The sequence below is a fragment of the Cheilinus undulatus genome, linkage group 13 (genome assembly GCF_018320785.1).
Source record: "Cheilinus undulatus linkage group 13, ASM1832078v1, whole genome shotgun sequence".
NCBI lineage: Eukaryota > Metazoa > Chordata > Actinopteri > Labriformes > Labridae > Cheilinus > Cheilinus undulatus.
In genome coordinates this window covers 1369520-1389362 of record NC_054877.1, presented here as the reverse complement: position 1 = coordinate 1389362, position 19843 = coordinate 1369520, and the positions used below count along the sequence as shown (strand labels likewise).

The 19843-nt window shown below is 34.2% G+C and overlaps 1 protein-coding gene across 1 annotated transcript in view; it reads right to left on the bottom strand.

Moving 5' to 3' along the window:
- The window catches only part of asph (aspartate beta-hydroxylase), a 74084-nt gene extending 69133 nt beyond the window's left edge, over positions 1-4951 (bottom strand). The window contains exon 1 of the mRNA XM_041802827.1: positions 4782-4951. Coding sequence (XP_041658761.1) covers positions 4782-4824 — 43 coding nt within the window. The 5' untranslated portion in view covers positions 4825-4951. The remainder of the gene's footprint in view (positions 1-4781) is intronic.
- Between the last annotated feature and the right edge of the window lie 14892 nt (positions 4952-19843).

Here is a 19843-nt window from a genome sequence, read left to right as displayed (position 1 = left end):
ACATCCCATGTAGTCATTCTAGTGCAGGGGTGTCAAACTCAGTCACGGCAGGGGCCAGATTCTAGATCCAGGTCTAACCTGAGGCCCTAAAAGGGTCACCTTTCAAACCAGAAAGTGTCAAACTCATTTCACCAGAAATAAAATATGAAAAACAAAACTTACCACTGATGATAAATCATTTGGAAATTCAAAAAAGTTCATTCAAAGGCTCAAATCTGAGATAAAAATTCCAATTCATATGTTCAAAAGTTCATATGTTTGAAAGGTCAAAAAATGAAATTAATTTTGAACTTGCAAGTTTAAAAGTCAAAATATGACTTAAAATTGTCAATTGTGAGTCTGATATTTCAAAATATGGAACTAAAAAGCCAAAAATTAGGAGTTAAAAATGTCAAAATATGAGCTAGAAGTCAAAATGATGACTTAAAAGTTAAAAATATGACTTAAATTCAAAATTGGGAGTGCAAAAGGTCAAAATATGATATATAAATGAAAAATGAGTCATTTAAAATGTCAAAATATGAGAAAACAAATGAAATCATGTTTTGAAAAGTGAAAATATGGTATTAAAAAGCCAAAATTAGAGTGATCAATGTCAAAATCTGACTTTAAATTTAAAATTGGAAATCTTAAAGATAAAAATGTGACATCAAGTCCAAATTCTGAGTTGAAAAGGTCAAAGCATGAAATGAAAAGTCAAGATAAGTTTGAGTTGTAATCATGAGATGCAAAATTGAAAATATAAAAATAAAAAATGAATTTCTTTCCCCACATTCTTGACTTTTGATGACATCTTTCTTACTCTTTACTTTTTCACATTTTTATGGTTTAACAAGGATATTTTCAATAATCATGTAGATGTTTATGTTTTTATACTGGAGGAAATCTGCAGACCTCAGACTGGTGGACCAGTTAGAATACTAATATGATCCGATCTTGTGGGCCGATCTTGTGACACCCGTGTTCTAGTGCCATATTTTTAGAGAACCACAAAAAAATTCCTATTTTCTTCATTTTTGTATGTTTTTCTTGTTTAATATAAGAGTTATAAAAAATGATCATTCCCTTTAATACAACAGTTCATATCAAATTTGCAGAGTCAAAATGAAAGCAATGAAATATTTAATTTTTCAGTCTTAGTTTAATCTACCTAAAAATGTGTTGGTTATAATAGAGAATGCAGGTGTCAAACTCAAGGCCCGGGGGCCAAATCTGGCCCGTGGAAGAGTTAAATCCGGCCCGCAGGATGATCTGATATTTCTGTTCTAACTGGTCCATCAGTCTGAGGTCTGCAGATTTCCTCAAGTATAAAAATGTGAATGTATCCTGATGATTTAAGATTTCCTTGTTAAGTCATCAAATCTGAAAAAGGAAGGAGTAAAAATATTTAGATAAGAAGTCAGGAATGTGGGAAAACAAGTTCTATGTGTTTTCATTTTATATTTTCAATTTAGCATCACACAATCAGGACTCAAACTTAGGATTTTAACTTTTTATTTCATACTTTTAGAATTTCAACTCATAATTTTGACTTCTCATAGAATATTTTAATCTATAAGATTCATATTTCTAATATTAAGTCATATTTTGACCTTTTTAACCAATTATTTTGTAGTTTATCTCATATTTTAAACTCCAGACTTTGACTTCATAATCCCATAGTTTGACCTTTCAGACTCACAATTTAAAATGTTAAATCATATTTTGACCTTTTAAACTCATGATTTTGACTTTCTTTCTAATAGATTTGCCTTTAAAAAAAAACATTTTTCAATTTCAGTTTTATGTTTTGACCTTTTGGAACTAATAAATTGGCTTTTCTCAGATCATGAGTCTTTAAACATTTTAATCTTTTTAACTTTTAAACATTAAAATTGTTTATTTTCAGTGATATGTTTTTTATATTTTAAAACTGGTGAAATGAGGTTGACAGTTTCTGGTTAAAAAGGTGACCCTGTTAGGCCCTCAGTTTAGTCCTGGATCCAGAATCCGTCCCCTGCTGTGGTCCAGTCTGACACCCCTGATATAGACTGCTCCGTCTCAGGGGTCATCAAGTGCATCTGCACAAGGCCAGATTTGGTCTTGACAGAGTCTCTGGGCCCGGACTTCCAGATAAAGAAAACTTTAATCAGTATTGTGTTCTGATTAACATTATTTTATTAGAATTTTCTTTCCAAACTCTGGACATTTTTAGGCATTACCAGTGAGATCTATCCTGATCTATAATGCCGTAGACCCACAGGATCGGCCGGGCTGCTGAAAATCCCAGAGAACAGACCCTCAACATTTATGATTTAGCACCAAACTCATGTTTCACTCTTTTCACTACTTCACTGCTTCATTCTGATATTTCTGTGATTTTTTGCCACCTTTAACCCACTTTTGCCACTTTGTCATTTTATCACCCACTTTCCCGCCTTTTCACTACTTTGTCATCGGCTATTTTTGCACCATTTCGCCACCTTTAACCCACTTTTGATACTTTTTCCCTCTTTAATCCATTTTTTGTCATTCTTTAACTCTTTAAACCACCTTTCTTGCTCGTCTTATCCCTTTTATGCCATTGCTTTATCCATATTTTGCCACTTTTCATTACTTTCTTCACCATTTTTGCCACTTTTAACCCATTTTGATATACTTTTCGCTCCTTTTTTCTTTTTGAACTAACGGTTTGCCACATTTCAACCTCTTATCACCACTTTTCCTGCAAGTTTTTGTCCATTTGTGCCGCTCCACAACCCATCTGGATGCCTATCGCTCATTTCTGCCACTCTTTAACCCCTTTTCAACACTTTAACTCACCATTTTTGCTGGTTTTAACCCCTTTTTTTTATTTTCTATTAATGGCTGACGAGTGAATTTTTCTGTAAAAACAGATCAAATGTGAAGTTATTGTAAAACTATTTGAATATTTATTGCTTTTGGGATAGATTTAACAGATGCAGACATTTAGAGTCAAAAGACACTCTTAAAACCTAAAGATTTTCATTTCCTGCTTTTCTGACTTTAATGATCTTCTGGGGGCCGGACAGGAAACTTAGGGGGGCCTGATTTGGGCCCCCGGGCCACCAGTTTATGATCAGTGATCTATTGCTTGTTTGTTGAGAAATACATAAGATAAGGAGCTCTAAAATAATAGCACATTAAATCATGATATTGCAGGGAAAAAGCAGAATAAGATAATGTAAACTGTTCAGCCCTCACATGAATAATTTTGGCCTATGATGGGACCGGTAGTGTAGAGCTGGGCTCGCTCAGACAGACAGCTTTCTGAGCAGCCATGATGCTGGGTTATGTAACCTTATAAACATAGAAAATCTATGAATGCGGGCTGAAATCACAGCCTCTTTAGAAGGTCAGATAATGTAATTTCTACGTCCTTTGTCTTATTCTAAGAGCAGCAGAGAGTCATTGATATATTCATGCATACAGCCCGGCGGTGGTGGGCGGGGCCAGGGAAAGACACAAACCTGAACATTTTGTTCTGAGCTTCTCCGTCGACCATCTGAACTTTGGTCTGCTACATGTAGACTCACACATGAAGCTACAATCATGGGATGGATGCATTTCTTAGAGGCACTTTTCTTGGCCCCGTCACTCTCTCCCCTCCACTAAAGCGCGTGCCGGTTCAGGTGCACCCAGACCAGAACCGAGCCCCCTTATGGTCGACTATTCGGAGGACTATGAAGAATCCAGCCCACGTTTGTGTGCTTTCAACAGTTTTATCGTGCATGCGTGGACTTCAGTGTGGCGTGTTCGGTAAAGGACAGACTGTACCCTAGTTTCCCACACACTCAGCTTTAAACCAGTACAGTACTGGATCTGTGGGGGTTCTCACAGCCACGTGTCTGCATGGAACCCAAACTGTAGACCCCAAACAGACGTGGAGAAAACCCTAGACTTTATTCGGCATGGTTGTATTTCAGCGTCAGCTTTAAAGGCCGTGAGGCCGGTGTTAAAGCATGCTAACAGCAGGTCGGTTTATTTAGCATTCACCAACATTATGCAACGTTTGTTTGGAGTCGCGCGCGAAGGACTCTCCATAATGGAGCCTAAACAACAAAGGAGCTGTGGAGGATGGGGCTGGGGACTAACGGAGCCCCCCAGGAGCCACGTAGAACCCCACCCACGAGACCTCATATTGACACGTGAGCATTTAGAAAAGGACTCCATCTGAATGGGGGCGGGGTGCCTGGCGCCCCTCGGTGCACATGAAGCTCCAACTCTGCCTGAAGTTCTCCGGTGATCTACCGTCATTTCAGGCCAGACATGAGGCCTACAGGCGAAAGCTGCGACGTCAAACCCGCACAGAGAGGCTAACTTTGTGCGTGTCGTGAGAGCCCGTGCTTCAGTTTAATCCCAGTGAGCTGGAGTCGCCATTGTCGGCCAGCAGATAAGCAGCTGGTAGATCCATGAACAGCGAGTATTCCCGGAGTACAGGCTGATAGGAGCAGCTTTAATACACCTCTAACGGTGGCAGCGACCCGGTGCATATGGGCCGATAACAGAGTCCTAGGTTGACGTGTTCATGCAAACATGTAGGAAAGACTGAGCCTGAATTAAAATGTGTAAACACGAACAATACAGCAGACGGGAACAACGTTACGACCAAACACACCCCTCTGACAGAGGAAGAACCGACCAGCTCTGGCATTAGCCATGAGAGCTCTGAGTACAACAACAGCCTGATCCTCAATTAACTAACGAGGCCTGCCAGTGAAAGCTGGAGGCTTTCTCCATTACTGCCATACAAGAAGACAGAGGAAAGAGCTGCAACGCACCTTTGGGCTTCACGTGCACCTTGGCGTTCTTCTTTGAAGCCATGACGAGTCTGTGAAGTGGGCTGGTTCACCTGTGTAGGTACGGTGGATGAACGGAGGTGGATGAAGCCTGCACTGCAGCAGTCAGAAAGAAATCAAATCTTTGCCTCCTGCCTCATAAAACTCAGACTCACACGAACACCGCCTCCTTCTGATTGACAGCTCTCTCGGCCAATGAAAGCCCTGATACACAAAGATAGGCGGGGCGGGAGAATTCACGGACCAGTCAAATTAAAGAGGCGTCGAGCTTATTCAACCGTGTGGATAGTCTTCGCTCTGCCCCGCCTCCTCCGCCTCTCTAACGTGGCAAGATGGTAGATCTCTGCCCTGTGATTTCACATGTAAAAAACATACAACAAACATGATACAAATACGCTGCAGATATGGTAAAAACATACAACATACAACAAACATGCTTCAAATACGCTGCAGATATGGTAAAAACATACAACAAACATACAACAAACATGCTTCAAATTTGCTGCAGATATGGTAAAAACATACAACAAACATGCTTCAAATACGCTGCAGATATGGTAAAAACATACAACAAACATGCTTCAAATACGCTGCAGATGTGGTAAAAACATACAACAAACATGCTTCAAATACGCTGCAGATATGGTAAAAACATACATCAAACATACAACAAACATGATACAAATACGCTGCAGATATGGTAAAAATATACAACAAACATACAACAAACATGATACAAATACGCTGCAGATATGGTAAAAACATACAACAATCATACAACAAACATGCTACAAACACGCTGCAGATATGGTAAAAACATACAACAAACATGCTTCAAATACGCTGCAGATATGGTAAAAACATACAACAAACATGCTTCAAATACGCTGCAGATATGGTAAAAACATACAACAAACATACAACAAACATGCTTCAAATGAGCTACAGATATGGTAAAAACATACAACAAACATGCTTCAAATAAGCTACAGATATGGTAAAAACATACAACAAACATGCTTCAAATAAGCTACAGATATGGTAAAAACATACAACAAACATACAACAAACATGCTTCAAATACGCTGCAGATATGGTAAAAACATACAACAAACATGCTTCAAATAAGCTGCAGATATGGTAAAAACATACAACAAACATGATACAAATATGCTGCAGATATGGTAAAAACATACAACAAACATACAACAAACATGATACAAATACGCTGCAGATATGGTAAAAACATACAACAAACATACAACAAACATGCTACAAATACACTGCTGATATGGTAAAAACATACAACAAACATACAACAAACATGATACAAATACGCTGCAGATATGGTTAAAACATACAACCAACATGCTACAAATTAGCTGCAGATATAGTAAAAACATACAACCAACATGCTACAAATAGCTGCTGATATGGTAAAAACATACAACAAACATACAAGAAACATGATACAAATACGCTGCAGATATGGTAAAAACATACAACAAACATGATACAAATATGCTGCAGATATAAAAACATACAACCAACATGCTACAAATAGCTGCTGATATGGTAAAAACATACAACAAACATACAACAAACATGATACAAATACGCTGCACATATGGTAAAAACATACAACAAACATGATACAAATACGCTGCAGATATGGTAAAAACATACAACAAACATGCTACAAATTAGCTGCAGATATAGTAAAAAACATACAACCAACATGCTACAAATTAGCTGCAGATATAGTAAAAACATACAACCAACATGCTACAAATTAGCTGCAGATATAGTAAAAACATACAACCAACATGCTACAAATAGCTGCTGTTGTGGTAAAAACATACAACAAACATGATACAAATACGCTGCAGATATGGTAAAAACATACAACCAACATGCTACAAATTAGCTGCAGATATGGTAAAAACATACAACCAACATGCTACAAATAGCTGCAGATATGGTAAAAACATACAACAAACATGATACAAATACGCTGCAGATATGGTAAAAACATACAACCAACATGCTACAAATAGCTGCTGATATGGTAAAAACATACAACAAACATACAACAAACATGATACAAATACGCTGCAGATATGGTAAAAACATACAACAAACATGATACAAATACGCTGCAGAAATGGTAAAAACATACAACAAACATGATACAAATACGCTGCAGATATGGTAAAAACATACAACAAACATGCTACAAATTAGCTGCAGATATAGTAAAAACATACAACCAACATGCTACAAATTAGCTGCAGATATGTTAAAACATACAACAAACATACAACAAACATGCTTCAAATAAGCTGCAGATATGGTAAAAACATACAACAAACATGATACAAATATGCTGCTGATATGGTAAAAACATACTACAAACATACAACAAACATGATACAAATACGCTGCAGATATGGTAAAAACATACAACAAACATACAACAAACATGATACAAATACGCTGCAGATATGTTAAAAACATACAAAAAACATACAACAAACATGATACAAATACGCTGCAGATATAGTAAAAACATACAACAAACATACAACAAACATGATACAAATACGCTGCAGATATGGTAAAAACATACAACAAGCATGCTACAAATTAGCTGCAGATATAGTAAAAACATACAACCAACATGCTACAAATTAGCTGCAGATATAGTAAAAACATACAACCAACATGCTACAAATACGCTGCAGATATGGTAAAAACATACAACAAACATACAACAAACATGATACAAATACGCTGCAGATATGGTAAAAACATACAACCAACATGCTACAAATAGCTGCTGATATGGTAAAAACATACAACAAACATACAACAAACATGATACAAATACGCTGCACATATGGTAAAAACATACAACAAACATGATACAAATACGCTGCAGATATGGTAAAAACATACAACAAACATGCTACAAATTAGCTGCAGATATAGTAAAAACATACAACCAACATGCTACAAATTAGCTGCAGATATAGTAAAAACATACAACCAACATGCTACAAATAGCTGCTGTTGTGGTAAAAACATACAACAAACATACAACAAACATGATACAAATACGCTGCAGATATGGTAAAAACATACAACCAACATGCTACAAATTAGCTGCAGATATGGTAAAAACATACAACCAACATGCCACAAATAGCTGCAGATATGGTAAAAACATACAACAAACATGATACAAATACGCTGCAGATATAGTAAAAACATACAACCAACATGCTACAAATAGCTGCTGATATGGTAAAAACATACAACAAACATACAACAAACATGATACAAATACGCTGCACATATGGTAAAAACATACAACAAACATACAACAAACATGCTACAAATACACTGCTGATATGGTAAAAACATACAACAAACATACAACAAACATGATAGAAATACGCTGCAGATATGGTTAAAACATACAACCAACATGCTACAAATTAGCTGCAGATATAGTAAAAACATACAACCAACATGCTACAAATACGCTGCAGATATGGTAAAAACATACAACAAACATACAACAAACATGATACAAATACGCTGCAGATATAGTAAAAACATACAACAAACATACAACAAACATGATACAAATACGCTGCAGATATAGTAAAAACATACAACAAACATACAACAAACATGCTTCAAATAAGCTGCAGATATGGTAAAAACATACAACAAACATGATACAAATATGCTGCTGATATGGTAAAAACATACTACAAACATACAACAAACATGATACAAATACGCTGCAGATATGGTAAAAACATACAACAAACATACAACAAACATGATACAAATACGCTGCAGATATGTTAAAAACATACAAAAAACATACAACAAACATGATACAAATACGCTGCAGAAATAGTAAAATCATACAACAAACATACAACAAACATGATACAAATACGCTGCAGATATGGTAAAAACATACAACAAACATGCTACAAATTAGCTGCAGATATAGTAAAAACATACAACCAACATGCTACAAATTAGCTGCAGATATAGTAAAAACATACAACCAACATGCTACAAATACGCTGCAGATATGGTAAAAACATACAACAAACATGATACAAATACGCTGCAGATATGGTAAAAACATACAACCAACATGCTACAAATAGCTGCTGATATGGTAAAAACATACAACAAACATACAACAAACATGATACAAATACGCTGCACATATGGTAAAAACATACAACAAACATGATACAAATACGCTGCAGATATGGTAAAAACATACAACAAACATGCTACAAATTAGCTGCAGATATAGTAAAAACATACAACCAACATGCTACAAATTAGCTGCAGATATAGTAAAAACATACAACCAACATGCTACAAATAGCTGCTGTTGTGGTAAAAACATACAACAAACATACAACAAACATGATACAAATACGCTGCAGATATGGTAAAAACATACAACCAACATGCTACAAATTAGCTGCAGATATGGTAAAAACATACAACCAACATGCCACAAATAGCTGCAGATATGGTAAAAACATACAACAAACATGATACAAATACGCTGCAGATATAGTAAAAACATACAACCAACATGCTACAAATAGCTGCTGATATGGTAAAAACATACAACAAACATACAACAAACATGATACAAATACGCTGCAGATATGGTAAAAACATACAACAAACATACAACAAACATGCTACAAATACACTGCTGATATGGTAAAAACATACAACAAACATACAACAAACATGATACAAATACGCTGCAGATATGGTTAAAACATACAACCAACATGCTACAAATTAGCTGCAGATATAGTAAAAACATACAACCAACATGCTACAAATACGCTGCAGATATGGTAAAAACATACAACAAACATACAACAAACATGATACAAATACGCTGCAGATATGGTAAAAACATACAACCAACATGCTACAAATAGCTGCTGATATGGTAAAAACATACAACAAACATACAACAAACATGATACAAATACGCTGCACATATGGTAAAAACATACAACAAACATGATACAAATACGCTGCAGATATGGTAAAAACATACAACAAACATGCTACAAATTAGCTGCAGATATAGTAAAAACATACAACCAACATGCTACAAATTAGCTGCAGATATAGTAAAAACATACAACCAACATGCTACAAATAGCTGCTGTTGTGGTAAAAACATACAACAAACATACAACAAACATGATACAAATACGCTGCAGATATGGTAAAAACATACAACCAACATGCTACAAATTAGCTGCAGATATGGTAAAAACATACAACCAACATGCCACAAATAGCTGCAGATATGGTAAAAACATACAACAAACATGATACAAATACGCTGCAGATATAGTAAAAACATACAACCAACATGCTACAAATAGCTGCTGATATGGTAAAAACATACAACAAACATACAACAAACATGATACAAATACGCTGCACATATGGTAAAAACATACAACAAACATGATACAAATACGCTGCAGATATGGTAAAAACATACAACAAACATGCTACAAATTAGCTGCAGATATAGTAAAAACATACAACCAACATGCTACAAATTAGCTGCAGATATAGTAAAAACATACAACCAACATGCTACAAATAGCTGCAGATATGGTAAAAACATACAACAAACATACAACAAACATGATACAAATACGCTGCAGATATAGTAAAAACATACAACCAACATGCTACAAATAGCTGCTGATATGGTAAAAACATACAACAAACATACAACAAACATGCTACACATATATACGCTGCAGAAATAGTAAAATCATACAACAAACATACAACAAACATGATACAAATACGCTGCAGATATGGTAAAAACATACAACAAACATGCTACAAATTAGCTGCAGATATAGTTAAAACATACAACAAACATACAACAAACATGCTACAAATAAGCTGCAGATATGGTAAAAACATACAACAAACATGATACAAATATGCTGCAGATATGGTAAAAACATACAACAAACATACAACAAACATGATACAAATACGCTGCAGATATAGTAAAAACATACAACAAACATACAACAAACATGATGCAAATACGCTGCAGATATGGTAAAAACATACAACAAACATGCTACAAATAAGCTGCAGATATAGTAAAAACATACAACCAACATGCTACAAATTAGCTGCAGATATAGTAGAAACATACAACCAACATGATACAAATACGCTGCAGATATGGTAAAAACATACAACAAACATGCTACAAATAGCTGCTGATATGGTAAAAACATACAACCAACATGCTACAAATTAGCTGCAGATATAGTTAAAACATACAACCAACATGCTACAAATTAGCTGCAGATATAGTAAAAACATACAACCAACATGCTACAAATAGCTGCTGTTGTGGTAAAAGCATACAACAAACATACAACAAACATGATACAAATACCCTGCAGATATGGTAAAAACATACAACAAACATACAACAAACATGATACAAATACGCTGCAGATATGGTAAAAACATACAACAAACATGATACAAATATGCTGCTGATATGGTAAAAACATACTACAAACATACAACAAACATGATACAAATACGCTGCAGATATGGTAAAAACATACAACAAACATACAACAAACATGATACAAATACGCTGCAGATATGTTAAAAACATACAAAAAACATACAACAAACATGATACAAATATGCTGCAGATATAGTAAAAACATACAACAAACATACAACAAACATGATACAAATACGCTGCAGATATGGTAAAAACATACAACCAACATGCTACAAATAGCTGCTGATATGGTAAAAACATACAACAAACATACAACAAACATGCTACAAATTAGCTGCAGATATAGTAAAAACATACAACCAACATGCTACAAATAGCTGCAGATATGGTAAAAACATACAACAAACATACAACAAACATGATACAAATACGCTGCAGATATAGTAAAAACATACAACCAACATGCTACAAATAGCTGCAGATATGGTAAAAACATACAACAAACATACAACAAACATGATACAAATACGCTGCAGATATGGTAAAAACATACAACAAACATGCTACAAATTAGCTGCAGATATAGTTAAAACATACAACAAACATACAACAAACATGCTTCAAATAAGCTGCAGATATGGTAAAAACATACAACCAACATGCTACAAATATGCTGCAGATATGGTAAAAACATACTACAAACATACAACAAACATGATACAAATACCCTGCAGATATGGTAAAAACATACAACAAACATACAACAAACATGATACAAATACGCTGCAGATATGGTAAAAACATACAACAAACATACAACCAACATGCTACAAATAGCTGCTGATATGGTAAAAACATACAACAAACATACAACAAACATGATACAAATACGCTGCTGATATGGTAAAAACATAAACAGACATGATACAAATACGCTGCAGATATGGTAAAAACATACAACCAACATACAACAAACATGATACAAACACGCTGCACATACGGTAAAAACATACAACAAACATGATACAAATACGCTGCAGATATGGTAAAAACATACAACAAACATGCTACAAATTAGCTGCAGATATAGTAAAAACATACAACCAACATGCTACAAATTAGCTGCAGATATAGTAAAAACATACAACCAACATGCTACAAATAGCTGCTGATATGGTAAAAACATACAACAAACATACAACAAACATGATACAAATACGCTGCAGATATGGTAAAAACATACAACAAACATGCTACAAATTAGCTGCAGATATAGTTAAAACATACAACAAACATACAACAAACATGCTTCAAATAAGCTGCAGATATGGTAAAAACATACAACCAACATGCTACAAATATGCTGCAGATATGGTAAAAACATACTACAAACATACAACAAACATGATACAAATACCCTGCAGATATGGTAAAAACATACAACAAACATACAACAAACATGATACAAATACGCTGCAGATATGGTAAAAACATACAACAAACATACAACCAACATGCTACAAATAGCTGCTGATATGGTAAAAACATACAACAAACATACAACAAACATGATACAAATACGCTGCTGATATGGTAAAAACATAAACAGACATGATACAAATACGCTGCAGATATGGTAAAAACATACAACCAACATACAACAAACATGATACAAACACGCTGCACATACGGTAAAAACATACAACAAACATGATACAAATACGCTGCAGATATGGTAAAAACATACAACAAACATGCTACAAATTAGCTGCAGATATAGTAAAAACATACAACCAACATGCTACAAATTAGCTGCAGATATAGTAAAAACATACAACCAACATGCTACAAATTAGCTGCAGATATAGTAAAAACATACAACAAACATGCTACAAATAGCTGCTGATATGGTAAAAACATACAACAAACATACAACAAACATGATACAAATACGCTGCAGATATGGTAGAAACGTACAACAAACATACAACAAACATGATACAAATACGCTGCAGATATGGTAGAAACGTACAACAAACATACAACAAACATGATACAAATACGCTGCAGATATGGTAGAAACGTACAACAAACATTCAACCAACATGCTACAAATACGCTGCAGATATGGTAAAAAAAAAATACAACAAACATTCAACCAACATGATACAAATACGCTGCAGATATGGTAAAAACAAATAACAATCATACAACAAACATGCTACAAATACGCTGCTGATATGGTAAAAAGAAATCTCTGCATATCTCTAGATCTCTGCCCTGTGATTTCACATGTAAAAAACATACAAGAAACTGGCTTCAAATACGCTGCAGATATGGTAAAAACATACAACACACATACAACAAACATGATACAAATACGCTGCAGATATGGTTAAAACATACAACCAACATGCTACAAATTAGCTGCAGATATAGTAAAAACATACAACCAACATGATACAAATACGCTGCAGATATGGTAAAAACATACAACAAACATGCTACAAATTAGCTGCAGATATAGTAAAAACATACAACCAACATGCTACAAATTAGCTGCAGATATAGTTAAAACATACAACAAACATGCTACAAATAAGCTGCAGATATGGTAAAAACATACAACAAACATGATACAAATATGCTGCAGATATGGATAAAACATACAACAAACATACAACAAACATGATACAAATACGCTGCAGATATAGTAAAAACATACAACAAACATACAACAAACATGATACAAATACGCTGCAGATATGGTAAAAACATACAACAAACATGCTACAAATAAGCTGCAGATATAGTAAAAACATACAACCAACATGCTACAAATTAGCTGCAGATATAGTAAAAACATACAACAAACATGCTACAAATACGCTGCAGATACGGTAAAAACATACAACAAACATGATACAAATATGCTGCAGATATGTTAAAAACATACAAAAAACATACAACAAACATGATACAAATACGCTGCAGATATAGTAAAAACATACAACAAACATACAACAAACATGATACAAATACGCTGCAGATATGGTAAAAACATACAACCAACATGCTACAAATAGCTGCTGATATGGTAAAAACATACAACAAACATACAACAAACATGCTACAAATTAGCTGCAGATATAGTAAAAACATACAACCAACATGCTACAAATAGCTGCAGATATGGTAAAAACATACAACAAACATACAACAAACATGATACAAATACGCTGCAGATATAGTAAAAACATACAACCAACATGCTAAAATATCTGCTGATATGGTAAAAACATACAACAAACATACAACAAACATGATACAAATACGCTGCAGATATGGTAAAAACATACAACAAACATGCTACAAATTAGCTGCAGACATAGTTAAAACATACAACAAACATACAACAAACATGCTTCAAATAAGCTGCAGATATGGTAAAAACATACAACAAACATGATACAAATATGCTGCAGATATGGTAAAAACATACTACAAACATACAACAAACATGATACAAATACCCTGCAGATATGGTAAAAACATACAACAAACATACAACAAACATGATACAAATACGCTGCAGATATGGTAAAAACATACAACAAACATACAACCAACATGCTACAAATAGCTGCTGATATGGTAAAAACATACAACAAACATGCTACAAATACGCTGCAGATATGGTAAAAACATACAACAAACATACAACAAACATGATACAAATACGCTGCTGATATGGTAAAAACATAAACAGACATGATACAAATACGCTGCAGATATGGTAAAAACATACAACAAACATACAACAAACATGATACAAACACGCTGCACATACGGTAAAAACATACAACAAACATGATACAAATACGCTGCAGATATGGTAAAAACATACAACAAACATGCTACAAATTAGCTGCAGATATAGTAAAAACATACAACCAACATGCTACAAATTAGCTGCAGATATAGTAAAAACATACAACCAACATGCTACAAATTAGCTGCAGATATAGTAAAAACATACAACAAACATGCTACAAATAGCTGCTGATATGGTAAAAACATACAACAAACATACAACAAACATGATACAAATACGCTGCAGATATGGTAGAAACGTACAACAAACATACAACAAACATGATACAAATACGCTGCAGATATGGTAGAAACGTACAACAAACATACAACAAACATGATACAAATACGCTGCAGATATGGTAGAAACGTACAACAAACATTCAACCAACATGCTACAAATACGCTGCAGATATGGTAAAAAAAAAATACAACAAACATTCAACCAACATGATACAAATACGCTGCAGATATGGTAAAAACAAATAACAATCATACAACAAACATGCTACAAATACGCTGCTGATATGGTAAAAAGAAATCTCTGCATATCTCTAGATCTCTGCCCTGTGATTTCACATGTAAAAAACATACAAGAAACTGGCTTCAAATACGCTGCAGATATGGTAAAAACATACAACACACATACAACAAACATGCTTCAAATAAGCTGCAGATATGGTAAAAACATACAACAAACATGATACAAATATGCTGCAGATATGGTAAAAACATACAACAAACATACAACAAACATGATACAAATACGCTGCAGATATGGTAAAAACATACAACAAACATACAACAAACATGATACAAATACGCTGCAGATATGGTAAAAACATACAACAAATATGATACAAATATGCTGCAGATATGGTAAAAACATACAACAAACATTCAACCAACATGCTACAAATACGCTGCAGATATGGTAAAAACATACAACAATCAGACAACAAACATGCTACGAATACACCGCTGATATGGTAAAAAACATACAACCAACATGCTACAAATATGCTGCAGATATGGTAAAAACATACAACAATCAGACAACAAACATGCTACACATATATACGCTGCAGATATGGTAAAAAAAACAAACATTCAACCAACATGCTACAAATACGCTGCAGATATGGTAAAAACATACAACAATCAGACAACAAACATGCTACAAAGACGCAGCTGATATGGTAAAAACATACCACAAACCTGATACAAATACGCTGCAGATATGGTAAAAAACATACAACAAACATTCAACCAACATGCTACAAATACGCTGCAGATATGGTAAAAACATACAACAATCAGACAACAAACATGCTACAAATACACCGCTGATATGGTAAAAAACATACAACCAACATGCTACAAATATGCTGCAGATATGGTAAAAACATACAACAAACATACAACAAACATGCTACAAATTAGCTGCTGATATGGTATAAAACATACAACAAACATACAACCAACATGCTACAAATACGCTGCAGATATGGTAAAAACATACAACAATCAGACAACAAACATGCTACAAATACACCGCTGATATGGTAAAAAACATACAACCAACATGCTACAAATATGCTGCAGATATGGTAAAAACATACAACAATCAGACAACAAACATGCTACACATATATACGCTACAGATATGGTAAAAAACATACAACAAACATTCAACCAACATGCTACAAATACGCTGCAGATATGGTAAAAACATACAACAATCAGACAACAAACATGCTACAAATACACCGCTGATATGGTAAAAAACATACAACCAACATGCTACAAATATGCTGCAGATATGGTAAAAACATACAACAAACATACAACAAACATGCTACAAATTAGCTGCTGATATGGTATAAAACATACAACAAACATACAACAACATGCTACAAATAGCTGCTGATATGGTAAAAACAAATAACAATCATACAACAAACATGCTACAAAAACGCTGCTGATATGGTAACAACATACAACAAACATACAACCAACATGATACAAATAGCTGCTGATATGGTAGAAACATACAACCAACATGCTACAAATAGCTGCTGATATGGTAAAAACATACAACAAACATATAACCAACATGCTACAAATTAGCTGCTGATATGGTAAAAAACATACAACCAACATGCTACAAATTAACTGCTGATATGGTAAAAACATATAACAATCATACAACAAACATGCTACAAATATGCTGCAGATATCGTAAAAACATACAACAAACATACAACAAACATGCTACAAATACGCTGCAGATATGGTAAAAACATACAACAACCATACAACAAATATGCTGCAGATATGGTAAAAACATACAACAAACATACAACAAACATGCTACAAATACGCTGCAGATATGGTAAAAACATACAACCAACATGCTACAAATTAGCTGCAGATATAGTAAAAACATACAACCAACATGCTACAAATTAGCTGCAGATATAGTAAAAACATACAACAAACATGCTACAAATAGCTGCTGATATGGTAAAAACATACAACAAACATACAACAAACATGATACAAATACGCTGCAGATATGGTAGAAACGTACAACAAACATACAACAAACATGATACAAATACGCTGCAGATATGGTAGAAACGTACAACAAACATACAACAAACATGATACAAATACGCTGCAGATATGGTAGAAACGTACAACAAACATTCAACCAACATGCTACAAATACGCTGCAGATATGGTAAAAAAAAAATACAACAAACATTCAACCAACATGATACAAATACGCTGCAGATATGGTAAAAACAAATAACAATCATACAACAAACATGCTACAAATACGCTGCTGATATGGTAAAAAGAAATCTCTGCATATCTCTAGATCTCTGCCCTGTGATTTCACATGTAAAAAACATACAAGAAACTGGCTTCAAATACGCTGCAGATATGGTAAAAACATACAACACACATACAACAAACATGCTTCAAATAAGCTGCAGATATGGTAAAAACATACAACAAACATGATACAAATATGCTGCAGATATGGTAAAAACATACAACAAACATACAACAAACATGATACAAATACGCTGCAGATATGGTAAAAACATACAACAAACATACAACAAACATGATACAAATACGCTGCAGATATGGTAAAAACATACAACAAATATGATACAAATATGCTGCAGATATGGTAAAAACATACAACAAACATTCAACCAACATGCTACAAATACGCTGCAGATATGGTAAAAACATACAACAATCAGACAACAAACATGCTACGAATACACCGCTGATATGGTAAAAAACATACAACCAACATGCTACAAATATGCTGCAGATATGGTAAAAACATACAACAATCAGACAACAAACATGCTACACATATATACGCTGCAGATATGGTAAAAAAAATACAACAAACATTCAACCAACATGCTACAAATACGCTGCAGATATGGTAAAAACATACAACAATCAGACAACAAACATGATACAAAGACGCTGCTGATATGGTAAAAACATACAACAAACATGATACAAATACGCTGCAGATATGGTAAAAAACATACAACAAACATTCAACCAACATGCTACAAATACGCTGCAGATATGGTAAAAACATACAACAATCAGACAACAAACATGCTACAAATACACCGCTGATATGGTAAAAAACATACAACCAACATGCTACAAATATGCTGCAGATATGGTAAAAACATACAACAAACATACAACAAACATGCTACAAATTAGCTGCTGATATGGTATAAAACATACAACAAACATACAACCAACATGCTACAAATACGCTGCAGATATGGTAAAAACATACAACAATCAGACAACAAACATGCTACAAATACACCGCTGATATGGTAAAAAACATACAACCAACATGCTACAAATATGCTGCAGATATGGTAAAAACATACAACAATCAGACAACAAACATGCTACACATATATACGCTGCAGATATGGTAAAAAACATACAACAAACATTCAACCAACATGCTACAAATACGCTGCAGATATGGTAAAAACATACAACAATCAGACAACAAACATGCTACAAATACACCGCTGATATGGTAAAAAACATACAACCAACATGCTACAAATATGCTGCAGATATGGTAAAAACATACAACAAACATACAACAAACATGCTACAAATTAGCTGCTGATATGGTATAAAACATACAACAAACATACAACAACATGCTACAAATAGCTGCTGATATGGTAAAAACAAATAACAATCATACAACAAACATGCTACAAAAACGCTGCTGATATGGTAACAACATACAACAAACATACAACCAACATGATACAAATAGCTGCTGATATGGTAGAAACATACAACCAACATGCTACAAATAGCTGCTGATATGGTAAAAACATACAACAAACATATAACCAACATGCTACAAATTAGCTGCTGATATGGTAAAAAACATACAACCAACATGCTACAAATTAACTGCTGATATGGTAAAAACATATAACAATCATACAACAAACATGCTACAAATATGCTG